The 25585-nt window shown below is 41.0% G+C and overlaps 2 protein-coding genes across 6 annotated transcripts in view; one reads left to right on the top strand and one right to left on the bottom strand.

Moving 5' to 3' along the window:
* The first annotated feature begins 1793 nt into the window (after positions 1-1793).
* On the top strand, positions 1794-10521 carry HSPA13 (heat shock protein family A (Hsp70) member 13). The gene is made up of 5 exons (XM_035114804.2): positions 1794-1948; positions 3837-4177; positions 4764-4977; positions 5371-5538; positions 6319-10521. The coding sequence occupies exons 1-5, from the start codon at positions 1924-1926 to the stop codon at positions 6996-6998; spliced, it is 1428 nt and encodes a 475-aa protein (XP_034970695.2). The 5' UTR covers positions 1794-1923; the 3' UTR covers positions 6999-10521.
* A 2571-nt stretch (positions 10522-13092) lies between these two features.
* The window catches only part of LOC118084808 (multidrug resistance-associated protein 1), a 30193-nt gene continuing 17700 nt past the window's right edge, over positions 13093-25585 (bottom strand). The window contains exons 16-28 of one of the 5 annotated variants that reach the window (XM_060273640.1): positions 24217-24277; positions 22941-22983; positions 22472-22691; positions 21725-21879; positions 20402-20557; positions 19796-19995; positions 19068-19194; positions 18585-18686; positions 17578-17721; positions 15703-15861; positions 14776-14942; positions 14087-14281; positions 13093-13338 (exon numbers count right to left, since the gene is read on the bottom strand). In XM_060273640.1, the coding sequence (XP_060129623.1) occupies positions 13203-13338; positions 14087-14281; positions 14776-14942; positions 15703-15861; positions 17578-17721; positions 18585-18686; positions 19068-19194; positions 19796-19995; positions 20402-20557; positions 21725-21879; positions 22472-22691; positions 22941-22983; positions 24217-24277 (1865 nt within the window). In that variant the 3' untranslated portion in view covers positions 13093-13202. Of the gene's footprint in view, positions 13339-13800; positions 14943-15702; positions 15862-17577; positions 17722-18584; positions 18687-19063; positions 19195-19795; positions 19996-20401; positions 20558-21724; positions 21880-22471; positions 22692-22940; positions 22984-24216; positions 24278-25585 lie in introns of those variants that run through there. The other 4 variants (XM_060273641.1, XR_009557484.1, XM_060273642.1 and 1 more) reach the window with 4 other exon arrangements.

Raw genomic sequence — 25585 nt, forward strand, 5'->3', positions numbered from 1 at the left:
GAAACCTAAAAGCATCCACCATTGCATAAATTGAATTTAGACACAAGATTCACAACATATGGTTTTGACTGCACTTGTGAAGGACCTACTGTCTTCATGCAATATTCCCCCTGAAAATAACCACTGTGGCTAACATGACGTTAACGTCGTGACTGTAAATGTGAAAATGAAAGAATGGATTTCATTGTCAGCTTCCAGAATGATTTCATAGGAAGGTTCAGTAAATTTGTTAGATCTAGAGAATTAAATATAATAGGCAGAAAATGATGAGGCTTCTTTATGATTTATGCATCTGCAAAAATTTGGATAAAGATTACCAAAGGTTAATATGCTCTCTATGAATCTGAAACACTTCAAAACTGTCCTATCAAATCCGCATCTCCAGCAATATTCTGACACCTAGTGGGAAATGAGTATAACTGCTTATACAGTTTTGACCAAACTGCGGAAGGCAGTGGAAGGCAGGAGTGCCTGGCATGCTCTGGACCATGGGGTCACAAAGAGTCGGACACAACTAAACGACTACACAACAACACAGCTTTCCTGCCTTATACCTTTTTCTCTGTACTTAATGTATGCCCACCAATGTCACACATCCAAAGAAGTGAATTCTAGTCCACAAAATATATGATACAATAAATATGTACGTATTTAAGAGGCCACAAAATTCTTTGTTGTTTCTGGTTCCTAAGACAGTCATAATAGTATGCCTTTGTCCATTGTTTGACAGCTGATTTCCTAAGTTAGAAGGGAGAAAAAAATTAATTGGGCTGGGGTTACCCTCTCCAAAAAGGTGAGGAAAAAATTGTGTGGGTGAAAATGCAATATGGCTACTCCCAGAGAGTAATTTCCAACACAATTTCTCCTACAGAAGCTCCTGGAGGGTGGTTTTGTATCAAAAAGCTGTGCTTGTCAATCTGTTTTTGTCAACATGAAGCATTTCATTGACATGTAAAGACTGCTGTGATGTAAAACTCATTTTAATACCTATATTTAGCCTGTGCAGCCTTAAAAACAGTGATTATTAGAGCACCAGGCTAGAATTTGGGAGACCAGGATTTCAATCCCCACTTAGCCATGAAACTCACCGGGTGGCACCTTTAGCAGCTTGAATATAAAGCTGGGATATACTGTAAAAGCAGTAAATAAATAAAAACACAGAGCTAGGCTTTTCAACGCGTCTGGGAATCCTGCTGCGACCAGGGCTCCAAATCACACGGAAGATGCTACCTACTCACAGGAACAGGCTGTAGCATTCAGCTGCTTCCAAGCACTTCCACTCTCGCCCTCTACTTGCTCAGGCAGCCCACAGCTCTGAAAATGCATTCCCTGTAAATGCTTCTAAGCATCCTCTGAGTCTGGAAAGTCCAAAATGCCTTTAGTCCTTAACTAGGTATTAAAAAGGGGATGGGGGAGTGGAGAGTGGTGGCTGATACAATTTACCAAAAGCAAGCTAAACAAAAACTTTAACGATAAGCATCAGGAAAACTACGAAGCAGCTCAGCTTGCCCGACAAAAGACAACAAACTACCATTCCCGACAGGCAAAGCGCAGGAAGAGCTGTCATAACAGACCCTTCTTCCTCTGTACGGAAAGTTCCTCCCACGTCCCATCAGCCCCTTCGCACGGATTGGGTGACGTGTCTTGAGAGGAGGGGTCAGCGAGGCACGTAAGAGTGCGCGTCGGCGAGATGCGTCGGGCTGGCGGGCATTGTAGTTTCTCTGCCTACGGACTGCGCTGGGGTATTATGATGAGAACTACATTTCCCAGCATGCGCCGCGTCGCGCGAGGTTTTTTTTCCACCCCCAAGCGGCGAAGGTACAGTCATCACACCGGTAAACGGCCCAGGAAGACGGCGAGTGTCACACATAACAACAGGCGGAGCGTTATAGGACCGGGCCAGGACAGCGAGAAGTTTCGAAGATGGCCGGGGAGATGACGGTGCTGGGTGAGTGAGAGGGGCCGGCTAAAAGCGAGTCGGTGGTTGTGTCAGCCTCTGCTCCGCGCCTCGTTAAGATCCACCCTAAATTCTCGCCTGCCTGCCTGCCTTCTTTCGGGGGAGGAGGGGGGGACCTTGGCCTAGATCCGCCGCTGAAACCCGGAATACTCTACGCCGGAATACTCGAAGCTAAAATGAAAGCTTTTGAGTACACGCAGGGCACTGGAGGTGTCTGAAGGGAGCCTCCAGTTCCAGAGGCAGTCTACGTGTGCGTTTGAATTCCAGCTGCTGGGAGGAACGTCGCCTTCATGCGCTGCTTATATGGTGGCTAGAGGCAAAAGCAGGCATCCCCAAACTGCGTCCCTCTATATTTTTGGCCTACAACTCCCATGATTCTTAGCTAAGAGGACCAGTGGTCAGGGATGATGGGAATTGTAGTCCAAAACATCTGGAGGGCCGAAGTCTGGGGATGTCTGGGCAAGAGAGTCTGCCTCCCCCACTAATTCGCTGTGCAGGAAAGGGGATTCTGCACAACTACTAAAAGTGCAGGAGATCTGTGTTCTTATCTCTGGTTACCGCTGTCGGGTTGGACTAGATGGCCCTAGAGTCCCTCCCAACTCTACAATTCTATGAATCCTGAAGGCATCTGGTGGGACCCTTTGGGCTCAAGACGCTGGGCCAAATGAATTTTTGGTCTGACCCTGTAGGACAGTTCTAATGATTTTGTGCTTTTGTATCGTGGTATTTTATGAGGAAAGGGGGAGGGGTGGAGCTGCTGCCAACCAGAAAAAAAGTGATCACCTTAGGTGTCTGATCTTTGGTATCATGAAAAGTTATAAATGGTTTTGTGTGCATATAGTATTTTCATTGCCCAGGAGGGAGAGAGGCATTTGTGGGATTTTCTGCTTCAGGTACCAAAATAATTGCGTCACTGCTATTCATTTGCTGCTCTGACTCAGGATGGTCCTGGACATAGGGGATGAGAGTGTTAAAGCACTTCCTTTGCAGACTTTGGTATCTGTAATTTTGCTTCTGGGAAACTGATCAGTGATTGGCAGAGTCGCAGGAAGAGGAGTGTTTAGTGAAGCAGTTGAAGAAGGAGTTGAAGATGAAAGTTATTGGTTTTCTCTAGGAGGGTGCCTTTCATTGTCTTTCTAGTTTGGAGTTTGTTACACAGACAATGTGTGTGCCATCTGCCAATACAGTGGTACCTCGGTTTATGAACACAATTGGTTCCGGAAGTCTGTTCATAAACTGAAGCGAACTTTCCCATTAAAAGTAATGGAAAGTGAATTAATCCGTTCCAGATGGGTCCGCGGCATTCGTAAACCGAAAATTTGTAAACCGAGGTTCCACTGTACTGGAAAAGGCTTGATGGACCTCTTTCAAAGAACTGCCAGTGCCCATGACTCATCAGAAAGATTTTATCTGAGTGGATAGCTCAGTGAAAATGCCAACAGTGAGGCAGCTGTGAAAAAGACATTATGTGCTAGGATTATTAGAAAAGGGATTAAAAACAAAACTCTCAGTATCAAAATGCTCTGATTCAAATCCATAATGCAGCCCTTTTGGAATATTATGTACAGTTCAAAAATGATATTCTAGAGCTAGAGTAGATGCAGCTAAAATGACCATGGAGTGTATTAAAATCTAAATGGTTTGAGGATCTTTAGATTTTTTAAAATAAAATAAAAATAAAATATGAGTGACACAATAGCTGTTCTAAAAATTGTTCCTCCTATGTATGATTTAGCTGAGATTCTTGCATTGCAGGGGGTTGGACTGGTTGACCCTTGGGGTCCCTTTCAACTCTGTAATTCTGTTAAAAAATGGATAGTGTGTTAACTTCTTCTGGGATTAATTTTCTGACTTTCTTTTACTTTTACTTTCCTTTCAGGTTCTGCTATTTTGACACTTTTATTAGCTGGATACCTGGCCCAACAGTATTTACCTATGCCCACACCAAAAGTAATAGGGGTTGACCTTGGCACCACATATTGTTCAGTTGGCGTTTTCCTTCCTGGCACAGGGCAAGTGAAAGTGATTCCTGATGAAAGTGGGCACCACAGCATTCCAAGCATAGTGTCCTTCACGGAGGGAGATATTTATGTGGGGTATGATGGGCTAGAGCTGGCAGATTCAAACCCACAGAACACTGTGTATGACGCCAAGCGATTTATAGGGAAGCTCTTCACGCCAAAAGAATTGATAAGTGAGAGCCGCAGATACCCATTTAAGGTGAGCTTAATGTTTTGTTTACCAGCTAACTGCCAATGAGTGTTTGATACCCACAGTTCTCACTGCTGTGTGATAAGTTAGAAGACCTGAGATGATTCATTTGTTCTAGGAATAGGTGAAGCTGAGGCCTTGAGGTTAGAAGTGCTTTGTACAAATGAGGAGCAATGTTTTTACGTTTTGGAAATATATTTTGTGCTGCTGGGAACTGCTTAAATTTACACCACTCTTAAATATTAATTAAATCGTATGTATCATGTGATTTCAGGTAATGTCTAGTTCAGACAAATCATTTTTAATGAAAAATAAAGCCTCTATGATGAATTCTGGCATGTTTCTGTGGTTCCTATACATATGGAGTTTTAATTTTGTTTTAGAGTACACTTTATTTGCTGTGTGAGCCACCCAAAGAACTGTCATGAGGTGGCTATATAAATATAATGAATAGATAAGGAATTTTACTTCTTAACAGCACACTCCTATGCATGTTCACTCAGAATTAAGTGAGTAATTCTGTGTACAAGCAGTTCCACTCACTCATATTTACATGATAGTAGCTTAAAGATTCTGCTTTTATCTTGTTTTTCAGATTATTAATAACAAGGGATCTGCTGAATTTTCCATTGCAACCAATGAGACTTATAATGTAACACCAGAATATATTGGATCTCAACTCCTTTTGAAACTGAAGAGGATATCAGAGGACTACCTTGGAATGCCTGTTTCCAGAGCAGTTATTTCAGTGCCAGCAGAGTTTGATGAAAGACAACGAAACTACACTATTAAAGCAGCAAGACTTGCAGGTGATGCACATTTTCCTTTATATTCTTGCTAAACTCAGTTTATTTTCATAATGCCATACTTGGAGCTTATATTATAGTAGGCCAACATGGACTTGTCTTTGGCTTTGACTTGTGCAGCGTTAGAAATTGTGAATGAAATTGTTCCAGAATGACAAGCAGGGTTAGAAACAACACTAAGGAAACAAAATCACTTACAAATACACAACCATTTGTTGTCTGAAGGAGACTTTTGTAACCATTTGTAACTCTGAAGGAGAGTTAGACACAAGTCTACAAGCTTTAATCATTTTATACTTTCCACTCAGTCGTCATATTTTATTTAGAATCATTCTTTTACTAGATGGAATAGGAGGCAAAAATAAAAATATTGATAACTTATTTTATCTTTTGAAGGACTGGAAATCTTGCGGGTAATTAATGAACCCACTGCAGCAGCCATGGCATACGGTCTCCACAAAGTTGATGTTTCTAACGTTCTGGTCGTAGACTTGGGTGGAGGAACGTTGGATGTTTCTCTGCTGAACAAGCAAGGAGGGATGTTTCTGACCCGAGCCATGGCAGGTAAAGAAAAGTCTTTAAGGCTAGGGTTTGAGTCACTAAAATAATTTTACTTGGCAGTTCCAATACAGCAAGTTGTAGGTTGGTTCTACATCTTCCCTCCCTGCTTGCATACCATTGGATACACTCATGCTTATCACTGGCAGCTGAATATGTGAACTGACTTCATTGAAAAATGCTGTAGTTAAGATTACATGGAAAGATGTAGAAGCCATGTCCGAAGTGTTGCATTTGTGATGGTCTGCCCATTCATGCAAATTAACACTTGATGTTGCAGCAAACGAGTCATGAAACGAGCCTTGGGTCCTGTACTGGAAGAAAGGCAGAATATAAAGGAAATAAATAAATCTGTGAGTCTTCCCTATGGTGAGGTGAACATAGAGAGATCAGAGAGTCGAGTTATTGGCCTTAATTTTTGTGTGTCCCATTTATTCCTAATATATTTTCTGGACAGTGAGCACCAATGATTTTTTTTTGTGGAACTTGCTTCCAAATAAACCTATACTTGTGACTAGCTGAAGCCAGGTTATGATGCACCAAGCTCAGCACAGCCAACCAGCTGTCTGTGGCAGCCTCTCAAGGGCTCAGTGAAACCACCTGTTTTATGAGATAGCTCATTCAGTGGAGCAAGAGACACTTAATTTTGGGGTCGTGTGTTCATGCAGGGGGTTGGATTGGTGACCCTCAATGTCTCTTCCAACTCCTCAGTTCTATGCTTCTAAGCTATGTATATCATTGTCTTCAATTGCTGTGAATTGTCTGTATGTGGGCTTTGTATTTTAGGCAACAACAAACTTGGAGGGCAGGACTTCAATCAGCGGCTGATGCAATACCTATATGATGAGATCCATCACACATATGACTCGCTGCCCTCTAAAAAGGAAGAGATACATAGACTCAGACAGGCTGTAGAAGCTGTCAAATTGAACTTGACAGTTCACAACTCTTCCACAATCAGAATTTCTCTTACTATGCCACAGCGGAAGGACCAACATGAATCCCTGAAGGAAGACAACAAGGTATACAGCAAACATGTAAATGTCCCTTCAGAAATCGAAACAGGGGTGAATGAGGACCTGAAGGGCAGACTTCCAGAAACACAGAACGTCCCTTGGAAAAAAGTTCTCTTTGAAACAGAAATTTCCCAGAAACTGTTTGAGACATTAAATGAAGACCTTTTTGAGAAGATTCTTGTTCCCATTGAGCAGGTATTGAAAGAAGGACATCTACACAAGACAGAAGTAGATGAGATTGTATTAGTTGGAGGCTCCACCCGAATTCCAAGAATACGTAAAGTTATTACAGAATTCTTTGGGAAGAAACCCAACACTTCTGTTGACCCAGATCTAGCTGTGGTAATAGGGGTGGCCATTCAGGCTGGAATTGTGGGCGGATCTTGGCCCCTCCAAGTTAGTGCTGTAGAAATTCCAAACAGGCATTTACGAAAGACAAATTTCATGTAAACTTCAGTGTTCTTATCCCATTTTATTTTCTTCAATTCCAGAACTAAGCAGGGCTCTATATGTCCTAACCTAAATCCATTAGCATGTTGGACTGTTCAGTGTACATTAGTTCCTCCCCTGAGTCCCTTGTAAGGGATTAGATATATAAAGAAGAAAATATGTTGTTAATGCTTGAGCTACAGGAAAACATGAGCTCATTTGTTAAGGAAAGCCAATGATCAGAAACATTGTTTCTGAAGCATTATTTTATTTTATTAATTTAATAATCAACAGAACCTCAAGACTTCTTTACTTGAAAATGGAATTAAACCATTCTGAAGTAATGAGGGAGATAGTGTTGGCATTGTTTCCTGGCATTTCCCAGGAATATGTATTGACTGTGAATTGGCCTGGCAGTAGCAGTATTAATGCAGATGGCACAGCTGAAGTTCATCTTAAATTACATTTAAAAGCACTTTTCTTAATGTTGCATTCAAGCTTGAATGTGCTTTAGATAGTAGCACTTTACCAAGAGCTGTTCTGCAGATCCTACCAAAAATCTAATGCATTCCTTAACATTAGCCATGGGGAATCATCACTTTTGGACACCTCTTAGTATTTCTAGTGTAAGGTAGTAAGAGGCAAACATTATGGTTTCTACTCATGTGCTGAAGGAAGTTCACAATTGTATGTGTTATCACTGGAAACTCCATGATCATATGGTATGTTGACTTTGTTCAAGCATAATTCTAAAACTATGGTTTAGTGCTATGTGAATGAGGTTCTGGTTTGTGTGCTCCCACTTTCCTTGTTCTCAGGCAGTCGTGAGTAGGTTAGAAGCTGGTTAACTGCAGTTTAGCTTTACACCCAGAACCCAAACTGTGGCTAGTCTTAACTATGGTTTACTGAAAGAAGCCAGCTTCATAAGCCACTATTTTAAAGCTGGCTTGTTGCAATAATCCAAAATTAAGACTAGCCTGTTTGTTCAAGTTTTCTTGAGGGAGTGCATGCGCCTGAGGCTTGTTCACTTAACACTAAACTATAGGCTAATGTTGTGCCCCAAACAAGGCTAGTGTAAAACTTGGATTTTTTGGTTTTGATCAGTTATTACTACTGAAAAATTCCATAATGCAGATAACTCTACCTTTGCTTTAGTTACAGTTCGTGCAATTCAGAGAACAGTCTTTTTAACCATTCCATCAAAAAAGTTGAAGTAGCAATTTCAGTCTATGCTTTTGTAGAAAGTATTGAAACTAAATATTTCAGGACTCCTGAAAACACTCCATTCTTGTTAATAAGAAAACTGGTATTGTCTGGCTGCTGATGTTAGTCAGCACTGAAGTAAACATCTCATTGTTTACTGTTTATTTTAGATTTAGATTTGCTTCTAAATTTTCAATTAATGACATAGAGATTAATCTGTAATCCTAAAGTGTCAAAATGCTCACAGTGTTGCAATGTTAATGCAAACAATACTGAGTGTTTCATCCTCAAATAGGATGTGCAAACCTGAGATACAATGGTTAGAAATTTTCTTGATTATGGTGGTTGAAAATGTGTCATCATTGTTGAGGAGGTAGTTAACAAACATTATATGTCATTGCCCAGGTTTGTCTACATAGGCACTTTGTCAGAGATCGTCATAATCACGTGTGTAGAGCGAAATGTACTGTACAATGTGGCTCAAAGAACATTGCTGAAACCTAGTTCTGAGTGGTTGTTTTTTGTGGTGGTGGACACAGGGCATGGAGAATGTTTTCAAGGAGCAGAACCAGTTGTGTAAAGAGCAGGATGCCATGTGTGAACTGCCCTGTAGTCTTTGTGTAGGTACTGAAGATTATATTGCTATTAGTAGGACCACCAACTACTTGATCAGGATTTAAAGAGCTGGACAGCTAGTTCTAAGAAGGATCTTCTGACTCCTAACCCATGCTGCAGAGCAAACTGCTTTTAAAATCTGGATTTTGAAAGTAGATTGTCATAAGTCATAGGTGTTCTGAATTCACGGGTTATCGGCTGCTGAAAGAAACAAATAAAAAGAAATCCACTTGTGAGCCTCAGTAGCTCATTGGAACTCGGACCCATTGTTTCTTACTTCAGATATAAAGAAGTAGACCAGTCTTTACTTTTAAAGAGACTTGAATATCTTAGGTGTACAGCAACAAGAGGTGAACCAAATAAATTGAGAATGTGAATCAGAGATAGCTGAAGGAATTGAAGAAAACATTGAACTTATTCTCAGGCTCTCCTTACAGTATCGATAGATAGAATATAGCATTTTATCAGCAGATGGCTGTGTGAGAAATGAACTTCCTCTTGCACAATGGGAATTCTCCTTCCCCCTTTCCCCATACAGCCCTGGCCTACTCCCTCAATATTCTCTGGGGGGTTGGCGAGGGACAGACCCTTTGTAGCAGATTTTGGGGGAGAGGAAGGTGAAGTCCTGTTATGCAATAGGAAATCCACTTGCAGAATGTTGGAACGCAACCATAAATTGCATTTTTCTCGTAATGAGAGGAACCTACAGCTCACATTTTTTCCTAAACTTTCCAACACAAGGCCAACTCCTGTTGCCTTTAAAAATTGGTTGTAGCACTTCCATATATTAAAGGGGTTACCCTTCTTGCTTAGCTTGGCAAGAAGAGAAAGCTTTGCCTCACAGCTTTCTGTAATCCATTTTTATTCAAGTTTTAAGTTGCCAAGTGATGATTTTACATGGCAAGGCAAAGTTACAAGCAAAAACCGTACAAGTTTGGGTCAAATCTAGGTAAAATTAAGCTCCATGGAAGTCAAACTGTTGCAGACTTCCAGCCGTTGATAGTTTGGGTATATCATCAATTAGGATAGTTTCTAGAAGTTTCTAAAGAGCAGAAAGGCAACCATCTCTGGTGGACCTTGCTCTAAAGAACTGTTTTAAAAGCTGTTAAGGCATGCCTCTGTTTATGGCAAATGAAGCAGACTTGATTTTCTTCCCCACCCATACTGATTTGATTATGCTGGAGCCAGCTTACTGGCATCCTTAACTGCCCCCTATGAGTTGCTGTGCTGGTGCAGTAGCTTGCAGAACCCAATCAGATTTAAGGTTCACTTGAAGATTTAGAGTTGTTTTGCAAAGGAGTAAATGTATTTTGGACATTAACTTCTTATGGCAAACTTGTAAACCATAACATGGCCCCTATTTTTAGACAAATAATTATAGTAAAATATTTTTCTTAATGAAGCCTTGGCTTTAAAACACACGCACACACAGGCATTCAAGTTGTTCTCACAGGTTTCTATAAAAAAAGAAATAGTCATGAGAAAAATAAGACTTGGACAGGCTTATTTCATCAGTTGGAATCCTGATGGGTTAGCTAAGTAACATTTGTATCAGCATCTCTTGCTGGAACCACAGTTCCTTTCACACTGGCACATAAAACGATTAAGCTGGGTTGCAGGCTACTGTGAAGCAGATTTTCTGTGTGGAAAAATGATAATTTTGTTTGGAGACTGCATTTACAAAATTGTCTTTTTGTATTATCAGAATAAAACACTTTTTATACTATCTGTTGTGCTTACTTTGAGACTGCCCTACTGAATGTAAATGAGGTCATGGCAATTAAACTAGGGTGTTTATAAGATGGAGGGGAATCGACTGCAGAGGTATGTCAAGGCTTGGAAGGATTTCCATAATCAACACATACACAGAATTTTCTGAAATATTAAGAGTATTTGCTCTGCAGATTGAGGATTTTCTAGAGAGCATCCAGCCCACTTCAGACAATGGCAAGCCATGGTTTGCTCTGAGGCTGACAGTTTCTCTTCTCCTTGCCCTCTCTGAGTGAGAGAAAGAGAGAAGTTACAATTCACAGTTCTGAAGAAATTGCAATTTCCCAGTTTAATTCATACAGAATGGAAAATTGCAGTTTATTGCAAACACTGGAACAGCAGCTTCCCATCTCTTAAGGCTAACTGCACCTTGTGGCAGTAACAAACCTTGGTTTATCGTTTAATTGAACTGGGCTATGGAAAATGAAGGGCTTGGTGTCACCGGCTAATGAACTTGCTAGATTTTATGACAACTGCAGAAGCATTAAAAAATGCAGGAAACTTTACTGATTCCCCAGCCCCCTGGTTTTAATCTGGGGGACCGGGTTTGTGTCTCCGCTCCTCTACATGCAGTTGCTGGGTGACCTTGGGCTAGTCACACTTCTCTGAAGTCTCTCAGCCCCACCCACCTCACAGGGTGTCTGTTGTGGGGGAGGAGGGGAAAGGAGAGCTGCTTTGAGACTCCTTCGGGTAGTGGGTTCCGGTTTCCGCCGGCAGGAATGGCGGACCTGTTTTCCATCTCTCTGACCTTCGTAAGGAATTTGGCCGTTGCTAGGGGAGTAAATGGCAACCCCCTACCCTCTCCGGGGGTTACGGAGAGGGGCCGCTGGCCCGCGATGCCCCCAGACCCACTCCGACTGTTTTTGGAGTGGGGGGAGCTTGGGCTGAGCACTTACGAGGGCCAGGACTCCCGGACGCTAATCTGCATGGCGGGGATTTCCATGGTTAAAGAAGATAATTAGGCTTAAATCTATGGACATACTTCAGAAGGAGGGGAAGAAGCGCTGTTTACTGCTGAGAAATTTATGCTGCTGAGGGAGAGGAGTCAAAGGCTGTATTTCATCTGAAAGAAGGATTGATGGGGACGGAGCGATAAGGGAAGTGAGTTTTTTTTTAATTTTTCTTCATATGAGTTACTTCGTACCTTCCCAGACGCGATGTCCTGGTTTGTTTGGAGTGAAAGAGAAGCAAAAGACTGTGTGAGTTGAACTTTATAAACTGTTGTTACTGAGCATATTTTTTAAAGATGTGGAGTTGCCGACGAGAAAAGCCCCCCTCTAGTTGGACGGAAGGAGTGCCTGAACGCGTTCGGAGGATTTATGAGCTGTGACGCACTTTGAATTGGAGCAGCGACCTGAAGCTAAGTTCAGCTATAGGGCAAGGAGATCCATTAATTTACCAAGAGTTTATGGTTTGATGTTTGGGTCTTCTGCCTGGAAAAGCTGTAAATTTTATAAAGATCGTTAATCTACCCGGTTATGAGAGAAAACGAAAGTGTTTTGAGTTTTTTTAAGATGGCGCTGCTTCGTGTTGACGCAACAGGGAGCTCCAGACCAAGAAGATTTATGGGGAGGCTGGACTGATTAACCCACACAGGAGAAAGAACATTTGTGAAACCTTGTTTGATATTTATCTCAGCAGCTGGGAAACAATCGGTTGAAAGTGGAAAACATCTATGTGACTGTAAGGGAAAGATTCGGATTATTATGAACTTGGAGAGACGATTTGAACTTTAGAAAAAAGACGGCAGTGGACGGTTGCGAGGAATCCCCAATTTCTTGAAGCATGGGAACCCAAAAAATTTTTTAGATGATTTGGCATAATATTCGGTTTGATTGATATACATGTGTATAATTTGAAATAACGAATGTGATATAATTGGTTTTAATTGGAAAATTAATAAAAATATATTTAAAAAAAAGAGAGAGACTCCTTCGGGTAGTGATAAAGCGGGATATCAAATCCAAACTCTTCTTCTTTTATGGCGGGGAATGTCCAATTGTGCAGTTCTGTCCTACCTCACTTGCATTTTCTGAGACCATCACAGGATGTCTGTGTCATGTGATGTTTTTGTTGGGAGTACTTTGAGTTTAGTAGTAGCGCGTTATCTGGTCATTAGGCAATACTGTCTACCCTGAACCATAATGACAAACTGGCAGGAAGAAAGTGGAACAGGGTATATGTTTAGGAACTGAAATAAAACATTGCTTCATTTCAGATTTTTATGCCATGCTTTTTCAAACTTGTAACAAGCCCCCCCCCCCAATACTTGGTGATGATCAGGACTGTACGCAGGCCTCCCTTCCCTTCCCCCAGTCAGATGTCCAGACTGCAACTCATCGGTCCCAGCCAACAGCCAAGGTTGATGGGAGTTGCAGTCCAAAATGGACAAAGAGCACCGTGTTAGCAAAGGCTGCTCCAGAGCCAGAGGGGCTAAACTGATTCTCATCATGCTCCTTGTAATTAATAATCTGCTACAAGTTTGCTAAAACATTCTTGCAGAAATAACTTTCATACAGACCCATACACCTTGTATTAAAAACATTTATTAATTTTCGTTTTAAAATTTCCCTATAAAATGAAGTACTATTGCTATAATTCTTGTAGAAGGATTCAGGAAAATAATAAGCACTGTATTCATATTAAAGATTCGGTGTTTGCCTCCTGTGGTATTCCAGCTTCTGATACCATTTCATAAAATATGCCTTTCTGTTGTAGCAACCTGGCTGGAGTATCAAATTCAGCAATCCTTCCAGAGTTCAGAACAAGCACCCTGAAAGAGCAAAACAGAATGCAATGGGGAAACCTTTAATCTAGGAAGAGTTAGAGCTGATCAACTAGCAAAATAAATTTTGCATTAAGTAGTTCATTTGTTAATTAAGGATTTCTGGGGTTGAAGGTTGACTACTTTTAAGGCAGGAGAGGGGAACCTGCAATTCTCCAGCTGTCGCTGGACAGGAGTTGGAGTCTCAACTTCTGGAAGGCAAAAGGTTCCTGACCTCCACAGGGAAGAAGGAACAGCTCAGTATAAGAGCACATGCTCTGCATGTTGAAGATTGAAGGTTAAATTTCTGTTTAAACAGAAGATAGCAAGTGATGTGAAAGACGAGAGAACCCAGAGTCAACTGTATCGAGGTAGATGAATAAATCTGACATGATACAAGGTAGCTTCCTATCTTCAAAAGAACTTTCTATAAAAAAGTGCTGACCTCTCAATTTCTGAATGCAATTACCTTTTCATCAAGCAAATTTGATTCTACAAATCTGGCTACAAACACACTTTGCCATCAAGCTTTGTGTGTATTACAATGGGCAGATTCTACTGAATCCACTAGTGCTACCTACCTAACATTCAATAGGCAGTAGATGGCAGTTCTTTTTTATGAGGAGACAGTCCACAGAAACTGAGGTGGGATGGATATTTTGTTTGCAGCAGGCCCAAGCGGAAACCAGTTTATCCCTTTACTTTCAGGAGCTGCATGGAGGGGTGGGAAAACCACATGCCACTTATAGCAACATACCTATCAGAATCCAGTATGGAATGCAGCCTGTGGGCAATGGTTAGTACTGTGCAATCGTGGAATTCTGACCGGATTGTGGATTGCACTAGATTGTCTGTTTCCATGTCGACAGAGGCTGTTGCTTCATCCAAGATTAATACTTTTGTCTTTCGTAGCAAAGCACGAGCCAGGCAGACAAGCTGTCTCTGCCCCATGCTGACAAAAACAGAAATACAGTTTTAATATGTGCTCTCGAATGGCGCTAGGCCTCTATTTATGATTGGGCAGCTGGCGACTGCTGCACCATCTTGTTGAATAGGCATGCAGGCTTTTGTGCGTACACAAAAAGGATGACTACAAAAGGATCGCAGGGGGCAACAGTGCTAGGAAAGGCCTGTCTTGGGTATCCCATTAGAAAACCACTCCCAGTCTGAGAAGCAAATATGGGGATATGTGGACAGACTCCGTCTAGGTCAGTTTAATGTGTGCAAGAACAACCCCCCTGCAAATCTCTGGATAGGTCTAAGGTGAATAGACATCCAAGTAGAGAATGGTAATGTTTCTTCATCCTTTGTCCCTTACTTTGCCCTGCCAAGTAACACTACCTTCATCAGTAGAACACCACTTGGGAATACTAGTACTCCTCTGCTAGGGGAGATCTTTATTCTCCAGGTGACTTAGCTCACCCCTTAACATAGTTTAAGACATACCTCAGGTTTTCACCACCCTCAGAGATCTCATGGAGAAGTTTCTTTGGGAGTGACTGTACAAAGTTCTTCAAGTCACACAATTCCAGTGCATCCCACAGTTCAAGATCAGAGTATCTTCCAAGTGGATCCATGTTTGACCGGAGTGTCCCTGAGAATAAGACCGGGTCCTATGGAATAATGTCTAGACAGTATCTCCATGTAGTATAATATTAAAGAGTTTAGGTTTCAGATTGATATAATTTTTTGGAGGGGGGTCAGGAAGGGCTGCTGTTCCTCCCCCTCCCCTCCCCATCATCAAGCTATTCAATCCTGACTGGTTTTTGAGATATTTGCAAAGAAGCAATAGATTGGCATCAACCTCCTTGAGTGCAAATAGAGTAAATGGCAAATTTATTTGTAAAGATGGCTGCATTTGAAGACCAGGAGGGACAGACCATGGGCTGCTATTTCCTTGTGGCAAATGGATGGCACACTTGGCCAAAGCCAAAGGCTGTTGTCATGCCAGTTATCTTAGAGTAAGCTTTCATCAGAATGGCACTTGAAAAAAAGGCAGGAGATCAGTGGGCAATGAGAATCCCATGCAATAGGAAGTGGGACAGGGGTGGAAAGAACTCTGAAATATGCCACTAACTAGGCATAAATTCTTGAATCGCTGGGCAGGCATTCCTGATACATGTTTCATATGTTATTCCCTATTTTTCCCTCTCCTACAATATTCAGTAAAGGACAGGTTTCTTCCAAGAAGCAGGCGGTTAAATGCATTGCAAAATCAACAAGTGGACCTAGTGGATTACAATACTTTTTGACAAGTTCGTTAAAACTATTGCAAAAAGAATAATGACAGAATTCAAAAGACTAAAGCTTATAAAAGAATTATATGTGTGGATATTATACAGACACAAAAGAACACACGCACACAATGCTAACCTGTGGAATAATGTTCAGGTTGCCACGTAGGTCATGCAAACCAATAGTTGATATGTCAATGCCATCAATGATTATTTTGCCTCCAGCTCTTTCTATTATCCTAAACAAACTATTTGTGAGAGTCGATTTGCCAGCTCCTGTTCTTCCTATTATTCCAATCTGTAACAAGAGTACTTTTCAAAATATATGTGCATTTTAAAATGGCAGCAGTTTCACTACATTACTTAACACGTGCAAAGAAAACTATAATTCCATATAAAAAAGCAAAACAGTCTTGAAAAATAAAAGCCTTCAACAAGAAATCTCTACTAGCAAAGGTTAGTAGTTGACATTAGCAGATAACTTACTGGTTCAGACATCAACCACAGTGTTTGTGCCATGCAGGAATAGCCACAGAGCTCGACAGAGTGCACCCACCCACACAAATATAGATTGTGTCCTGAGATCACTAACAAAAACCTAAATGCCTTCTTTTTTACACAACCCTTTTCTGAATGATTTTTAAAATTGATTGTCCACTGATTACCTTCTGCTGCTACTGCTACTCTAATTGTCATTTGTTTTGGTACACATTTTATGCTTTTTTTCCTGCATACCACTCTGATATTTTATTATGCGAGCAGTTTATACATCTTTCAAAATAAAGTAATAAAGAACTGAGCAGGTTTTCAACTGGTCAAGGACACTGGCTGACAATCTAGTCCAGGAGCATGTTTGCTCCAAACCAAGGCCCTCATAGCTGCCAAGTTATCCCTTTTTTACAGGGATTTTCCCTTATGCTGAATAGGCTTCCTCGCGAGAAAAGTGAAAACTTGGCAGCTATGAAGGCCCTATGCTTGTTCTGGTGTGTACTTGGGGCTGTGATGCCTGAAAAATGCTACATTTCCAAACTGAAGGGACAACCTGGTAGCACAATTGAATACAGACACGTTACAGCCCTCTACCGATGTTAGATGGGCAGCATTTTAAGATGGAGAAGCTTAATAGGCTCCAACTCCCCTTTGTCCACAGGAAATCACTTAAACCAGGGGCACTCAGTTTCAAGAACAGCAGCCGCAAATTACTCAACAGACTTTGAAAACATATAATTAAATAGATATTATATTTTTAAAAGGGAAACCATTGCTTGTGAAACATGGACCACTTATGAATGCCATCTCCAACTCCTTGAAAGATTCCATCAACGGTGTCTCTGAAAATTTTTACACATCACTTGGGAAGACAGGCGAAATAATATCAGTGTACTGGAAGAAGCAAAGATCACCAGTGTTGAAGCAATGATTCTTCAACATCAACTTTGTTGGACTGGTCATGTTGTGCGGATGCCTGATGATCGTCTTCCAAAGCAACTACTCTATTCCGAACTTAAAAATGGAAAGCGTAATGCTGGTGGTCAACAAAATAGGTTTAAAGACTGTCTCAAGGCAAATCTTTAAAAAATATAGTATAAACACTGACAACTGGGAAACACTGGCCCGTGAGCGCTCCAGTTGGAGAACAGCCTTTACCAAAGGTGTCATGGGCTTTGAAGAAACTCGATCTCAGGACGCAAGGGAGAAAGAAACGTGCTAAGAGGAAGGCACGCTTTGCAAATCCACACCGTCATCAACTCCTGCCTAGAAACCAATGTCCCCACTGTGGAAGGACGTGTGGATCCAGAATTGGCCTCCATAGTCACATACGGACCCATTGTTAAAATCATGTTTATGGAAGACAATCTTACTACGAGTGATCGCCAAAGAAGAAGAAGAAGAAGAAGAAGAAGAAGAAGAAGAAGAAGAAGAAGAAGAAGAAGAAGAAGAAGAAGAAGAAGAAGAAGAAGAAATTTTTAAAAGGGAAACAGGTATAACAGAGTACTTAATTTTGGTAGGTTACCTTCTCTTCTTTGCAACTTTGAAAAGTTACATCCTGTAGAGCCAAGTCCAGATCTGACCTGTACCGAGCTTGGAAATTTACAAACTGTATTATTCCTTCCTTGGGCCATCCCACAGGTGGACGATTGGATAGTATCCAGGGGGGCTAAAATGGATAAACAAACTTTGAAGCGGATAAAACAAGCCACAAATTAGTGGGCATCAAAACATGTACTTAAAAAGTATTTCACAATATATAAAATTAGCCCCTCCACCACTGCAGATGATGATGTCACAAGCTGAAGCTGCCTGCCCAGGCTTCTATCCAAGGAAGTGCTAAGCTACTTTTTCCATTAGCACAAGGATTTGTGCTTGCGCAATGGAACTTTGCCCCATCTCCTCCCCTGCACCCCTTAAATCTGTTCTGTGTTTCCCCCTCTCAAGCCTGCAAGCAAATTTAGGGTGGGCAAGGGGAAGAGAGGGGAGACAGTTCTGTTGCGCAAACACAAATCCTTGTGCTGCAAAAGTTTGCAAGTATCTCTGGCCCATGGCCCATCAGCTAACGTAACTGATACCATCAGATACATGGGAACTTCTTGGAAAGCCCACTGCATGCTGATCCTTTTAACCTTTGAAAAGGACCGTCATATTCCAGAACAAGGGGTCTTCTTGCTTTTCCCCAATTTTTGTACCCTTCATCGCGTGTGTGGAAAAGCAGTCCCTGCCAGAGTTGATATAACTGGCTCCCACAGAGACTGCTCCATTGAGCAGCAATGAGGTACAAAGCATAGGGTTCCTTGCTCAGTCCCTACTCCTCTTTGCTTACACAGAAGAGCAGGGACTAACTAAAAGCAGGGGCTCTTTGCAGCAGTTTATCCCAACCTTTTAAAGGCTACTCCGGCAGCAATCACAACCTAAACTTGGGAAAGGTTTGAGCCTTCCAGTTCTCTGCCAATTATTTTTTTTAAAAAAAATTCATTGCTTAATTTCAAGTTGTATGCTTATCGTCTTTTTACAAAAACTGTTTACCTCTTTGTCTATCTTTGCATATTCACAAACCCTTTCAATGGCGATTGCATTGGTTTCAATTTCACATGCTTTTCGGACCCAAAAATTCAAACTCTGAGTTATCTGAAATAAATGAATACTTGTTTATAGAACTTGTTGCAGTGGTTTTAGCCTGTTAAAATCTGTGTGGTTCTATGAGCAGAAAGACAATTCTTAATTTTCCTGTCCCACTGCAGCCCCTCCATGCTGTTCCAGAGGGTCCCTTGAGATGGGAAAGTGGAATATAAACTGAATGAGCTAGGGAGACTTGATATGCAAATTGTAGAGCCACTTGCCCTTATCTGGAGCCAACCCAATGTGTTGGAAGCTCTTTGAGACTTCTTAGAAGTGCTGGATTACCACAGAGTTTGCCTTACTGTAACATCAATGATTCTACTCCTACTGAATTTGCAATCCATTTTCCAAGTACTGCAACTGCATTAAAAAAAATGCTTACTTACTTACATTCAGTGCATATGTTATTGATAATCCTACAGCAGCAGAGTCCACCTTGCTCCCAGCAAACACTGCAAGCAATGCAGCAAGGAAGACCATCAAGTTTCCCAGAAATTCAAGTCTGACAGCCAGCCACCTGTCACAAATGCATGCCCAGATTAATTAGGATTCAATTACACAGTTATCAAATTAGTTAGAAATATCTGCATTTTCAGTCCTGTCAATTAAAATAAGAATATAGCTTGGTGCTATGGGGAAGGGCTGTGGCTCAGTTGTAGTGCACCTGCCTAGCATGTGCTCAAGGTCCCAGTTTCAATCCCTGCCCCCCCCCCCAGGTAGGGCTGGAAGACACCCCCCCACCTGAAACCCCCGAGAGCCGCTGTCTGTCAGTGTAGCCGGTGCAGGTAACTTGCAACTTACAGACATTTAACGTGTGCATTCAGCTTTGTGCGCTTAGAAAGTAAAAGGGGACAGAAGTGGGGCGGGCATCCCGGGAAAAAGCTACTTCTGGGGAAAGAACTTTGGCAATCCCACCCACCATTGAACCCAATGTGTTTTGACTATACTCAATTTTTGATTTACACGCTATCCCCATAACATAATACCCACATACGTTGAGTGTCGCTTGAAATGAACTAGATGCACCATTGGTCTGACTCCGTATAAGGAATCTTCCTATGTTCCTAATCTGTGTATAAATCCTTTCCCATGATAACCTAGGATCATTAATACAGTACCTGTTTGAGATCACATTGTTGTAGAAGCAAACCAGGTTCTCATTGACGACATCTTTGTTCTGATTAAGAAATCTTTCCTGATGTCCAAATGCTCTGATTGTGGATACACCTACAAGCGTTTCACTGAAGTGTGAAATTATTGGTGTTTGTGTAGCTCCAGCTAACCGTCGGATTTGTCTGGAACTAGGAATATAGTATCGCTAATTAAAACAGACAAAGGGAGGGATAGGTAAGAAGTGTGTATTGGGCACTATGGCATTGTTTTGTTTTGATTCAATTGTATTGTTTTATATCATATTGTTGCAAGCCTTTCTGTGGCCTACTGGCAAAGGGCAGCATACAAAACTCTTAAAATATATAATACTGTATTGCCTTAGACCAGAAGACCTCTTACGTCCCCTACATCTTAGAATAAATATAGGCCTCAGATTACAGAACAGAAACTTTCCCCTGAATTGTGCAATGCAAGTCAACCACTCAAGAGGAATGAATCCCTCTTCCCTTTCAGTTAGATATAATAATTAAATTAAAATAAATGGGAGTAAAACAAGGATATGTTTTATTACTATTTTTCTGAATGCTCAGCCTGGCACTTGTTCAACTTACTTGCACAGTGAAATATAAGTATCCAAGTGGAAGAACCCCCAGTATGAACAGGGGTGATGTATACACAATCACAAGGATCGTTCCAACCACATCTAGTGTACAGTTCAACCAGGTTCGTAGATAATAATGGAAACGTATATCAACTACAAACATATCCTAGGATAATTGGAAAGAGGGAGGAAAGAACAAACTTTTTTTTATTAAAGAAAGAAACAGAAGCAGTAGTGAAGTCCACAGGGTCAAAGCCCAGCATCTAAGTAAACCCTGGCAATGCACTCATCCCTCCCTTGCCTTCCAGGAACAGACTTAATTCACACAATTTTCCTAGAAGCAATTAACATGGAAATGAGCACAAAACTGCCACTAGATTCTGCTAAATTTCCAGAAGTAGCTTTTACATGAAACTGAAATATAATGCAGAAAATAACAGTGAAACGTCAGCAAAACAGACCAGCCATGTGAATACAGCCTACATCTCTTTTCAATCTGATTGAGTACACCTAATCAGACAGTTTCTAACTTCCAAATAAATGCGCAAATTATTTTAGTGCTACACTGCTATACATAGTTGTGCTTCTTTTGTTGTGTTCTTAATTTTTTATAATAAAATATATTCAAGGTCACACTGCAGTTGATACTTAACCAAGTAGGTCTAATAAGAAATAAGAAATAGGAAATAGCTGTAAAAGCTGGAATAAATTGACGGGGGTACCACAGATCAATCAGAGTGGTGTTGATTTTGTTGCATTGCCTGAACCTTGGCAAAAATTCTCTTGCACATGAAGGCATCTCAACTGCAATGTTTCCGATTGATATTCCCTACCTAATAAGATAATTTTACTGTTTCATTTAAAGAAAAAGAAATATAGAAAGGTAATGACAGAGGTAATGACAGACTGCTACGAGAATCTTTCAAACAGATACTGATTTTAACTGATTGTTTTATTTATATTGTTGAAAGCTGGCCTGAGCAATGCAAACTGATTGGAAGAATGGGGCATATGTTTACTAAAGAAATGGGATATAAAAAAAAACTTTCTAGAATGTCTTTCTTCTGAGTAAGGGCTGACATTTCTAAATGAAAAAAATCAATCTAGCCCTGCTTATGCATCCTTCCAACTGGAAATTGTCGTCACTGTCAACATGGAAAGGAAAATGGACCAGTGGCTTCTTCCAGTGATGACAGTATGAGACGCATTCACACTGGTGGGGGGGCAGGAAAGGGTGAGTAACTTTCCCATGACCCAAGGATGAGAGGCAGCAGGTTCTGACCACCCTCCCAAAGTTGACACACAAAACAGTCAGAGAGTATTTGCTCCTTACCTTTGTGAACCTGTTGATGATTTGACCTACGGGGTTAGTTTCAAAATACTGGAGTGGAAGGTGGAGCACACTGTCTAGCAACTGATGATGCAAAGACCGAGATGCAGAGAGAGATCCTCTAGTGAGCACATATGCACCACAGCAAACCAAAAAACCTTGGATGAACAGTATTAAAGGCAACATTAAGAATTTCATCTTACTTAGTTTCAAAGAGTTCACCACAGCAGCTTCTCCATTCAAGATAGCTTTGCGTGAACCTTAATCCATCCTCTCTGCTGGTCTCTCAAGTATGGAGAGAGGTGATGAAGTAAAGAATTTAACTCAGTGGGCCCTTCAAACGTCCAGGAAACCCCAAGCATCTACTCAACGCTGCTGGGAAGCCTGAGGTACCAGAGCATGCAAAATCACAGTAAGCAGTTCCCCACCCCTGTTCAGATTGTATTATGCATGCAACAAAGAGGTTCCCTGAACTGTTTGTTTCCCACAAAGCATGCCTTTAGCATACCACCTCCACAGATCTCCCTAGCTTGTGTTAAGTGGCATCACACTAAAGCACAGTTTGTAATATTGATGAACAATTAAATGCCTCCTTTGCCATCTGCAGGTGAACAGAAAAAAGGGGCCAACCTTGCAGAATGACTGCAAGAATTGACCCCGGATTACATGAATCTTAGTGTAGGAATTCCAAGGAAGCTAAACTTGGAAAAGCAAAGAAAATAGTCAGATGCCTCATATGTGTAGGCTTACCCTGTAGGAATCCGAGGAACCCATAGATACTAAGTTTGTAGTTTCTTAAGTGTCTCCATTCTGTGTAGTCTTTGATTTCTTTTGCTTCTGTTGTCCATGTGCTCAGCCACAGATTTTGGCCTATGGCTACAACATTTTGGCCTATGTAAGCTGCTACGGTTAGCCACACCCATGACCAGCCAAATGCTTGTAGGTACTTCAAAACAATTGACATTCTCATCTAAATATAAAAGATGTTCATGAGAGGTACAATATGCAGACAGGATAGTCTTGGTAAATTAAGTAGGTAGAATAAGTGATTTATACTTCTTCAAACCCAATATAAAATTATAAAGCCCAATTTCGAATAATGAGTCTTCAAAAATACATTCTCCCCTTCAAGCAACTGATTTCATGATTGCGTCTTCAGTTTATTTTAACTGCCTGTTGCATTTTAGAGACATGAAAATAACATTTTAAAAATACTTACAGAACCAGTGGCAACTTTTTCTTTCTTCATTAAGAATGCACTCCTTTGATCAAAAGAAGAATTGCTATAAAAGCTGTTTTACATTAAAATAAAAAAACGAAACATAGAACCCATCTAAAAATAAGTTGTGGGTGTTAAAACCTACAGGTCCTCTACAGAATAGGCAGAAACTGTGCCTTCTCTGATGGATGGGAGTACACGTGTGCCCCAGCCTCAGGCCACTTATATCAAAGGAGGGTTGAAGAAGACAAACCCGCAGTTGTGCGTAAGTGCACAATAAGGAACTGGAGCACAAACAAAGGAGATTGCCACTTGCATTTCCTTCACCAATTCCTCCTTCCTGTTCCAGCTCCCCATATCACATTGCACACCATGGGGGGGGGGAGGTGGGGGGGTCCCATGAGAAAAGCTTTTCCATTGGCACAGTGTGCTCCAGTGGGGAATAGACAAAGAGCCCAATTCCACTCATGGGCATTAGGATCTTGCCCTGTGTTTCTATAATATGCCCACAAGAGGGCTGCACCACAAATCTAAATGAAAAGCAAATGATTCAAGAGGATGGAGGATGCATTATTGCATTGTTTTTACTACTTTGTTGTTTGCTGCCTTTGGAAGGAAAGGCAAGACAGAAATTTAGCAAACACTCACTCATGGCGTTGAACTCTTTGGATGTCTCCACTCTAGGAGTGAAAGCTATTAAGAGTGGTTTTCATATAGTACTGAACTGAAAACTCCATTTTAGAACTCCCCCATCCCCAAGACTGGGGCTGCAGAAAAGGAGAAAGACATCTGGGTATTTGCAGGGTGGATGGTTAGTTACAGCTACACTATCCTGATCTCTGCTGCATGATTCTGTCAATCTTTAAAGCCGGCTACCTACTCTGCAAGAATCCTCCAATTTCATAACTACCACATATCCTATTATCTTGGTTTGAGCAAGGCTAGAGTTTCTTTGTGTATGCCTTCAGCTTTGGGGGCACCAGCCACCACTGGATCCACAAGATCCAAATTACAGCCAATATATATAATAAGAGATCTGCTGGTCCCTCTTCAGAATGCATTTGCAGCTCTACATTTCTCCCTTTTGAGCTATCATGTATACTTCATTTCATAAAATTCATACACCACTTGCACTTTAAAAATAACAACTTCAAAGCAGGTTACAAAAGATAAAACAGTAAAATAAAGAAAAAAATTACAACCCTACTTTAAAACAAACAAAAGTTTACATTTATCTCATGAAAAGTGGCTCTAGCAGCTGTTTCTGAGTACTCACCTGTCTTTCCCCCCCAGCTGTCTTTTCTTTGGTACGATGTGGTCTCTTGTTTTGATTTTACCTTAAGAATAAGGTTAGATAGGATTTATAATAAATAATAATAATTACCTACTGAAATACCTACGATATATTGGGTTGGATCCAGAGCCACCAGAAATTCTGGCAATGGTACTGTGAGCTGAACAGCACCATGAGCTGTTGTGCAAGATCTAGCAGAAGGCATTTTGTGCAAAATCAAACGACAGCTTATGCAATGACTTGTACAAACAGCAGCATATCTGAATTCTCCTCCCTGCTCAGGCATGGAGCTTGTGCAAAGTCATAAAAGAGACCTTGTGTTTTTGTGCAAACACAAAGTTTTTGAATTCAACACACTAAAGTGTAGTCAAATGAACATTCATCAGGATAGAAACTAACAATTTAACTGCTGGTACTAAACATATTCAGATGATGTGAACTTAATTTCTATGTTCATTCATTAGTCGGTCACTGATCCCCACCCTCCCGCTGCCCCAACAAAATTATTGCAGCCATCCATTCCACTGGGCACAAAAGAAGTACTGAAATATTATAATATGATATTCCAGCATCTAAAGCTAGCTGAATTTAAGCAAAAGGATTAATTTGACTGTTACAAATGACTTGTTTATACAAGTGATTATCTCTTCACTTTTTTCTTTCCTTTTTCAATCAAAAGGCCCATCAGAGCCAACAACCTCTGACAAGATCAGGGTTGGGGCCCACCTCTCCTTCACCACATGGGAGGGACTCACAAAGAATAGTTGGACTGTTATTTCTAGAGAGTTAATCCCATAGACAAATACAGTCAGTTGTGAATAATCTAGGCTAGTCAGAAAGAAGTTCTGGCTAAAATAAACTGGGTTATCTTGTTTTTCCATGCATCAGATTTTAGTAGATCTTGGAATCCTAAAAGGTTTAAGAAGCCCAAAGTGGCAGAAGATGGAATTATTAAACACACACACATACAGTAGAAATGCAATGAACATTCAGTGCATGATGGGGCAGCAAGATCACACTTGAGTACCATCCCACTGCACTTTACATGCTATTTGCTATAAAATCTAAATGGTGAGTTTCATGACAGAGTATGGTGTCATGGGTAAAGTACTGGACTTAGAATGAAGAGATCTGGGTTCAAATTCCAACAACTCACCCATGAAGGAATCTGGTGTCCCTGGTCTAGGCACTCCCACTCAGTTTAACCTACTTTATAAGTTTATAGCCAACCCACAGGGAGACACCCTATTCTGCCAGAGCTCCTTGGGAAGAGAGACAAAAAGTAATTGATTCCTACATGCACATATATAGCAGATAAGGTGTCATCGCTACTGTTCGAAACTAGGGAAGT

Source organism: Zootoca vivipara, chromosome 4, assembly GCF_963506605.1.
Source record: "Zootoca vivipara chromosome 4, rZooViv1.1, whole genome shotgun sequence".
NCBI lineage: Eukaryota > Metazoa > Chordata > Lepidosauria > Squamata > Lacertidae > Zootoca > Zootoca vivipara.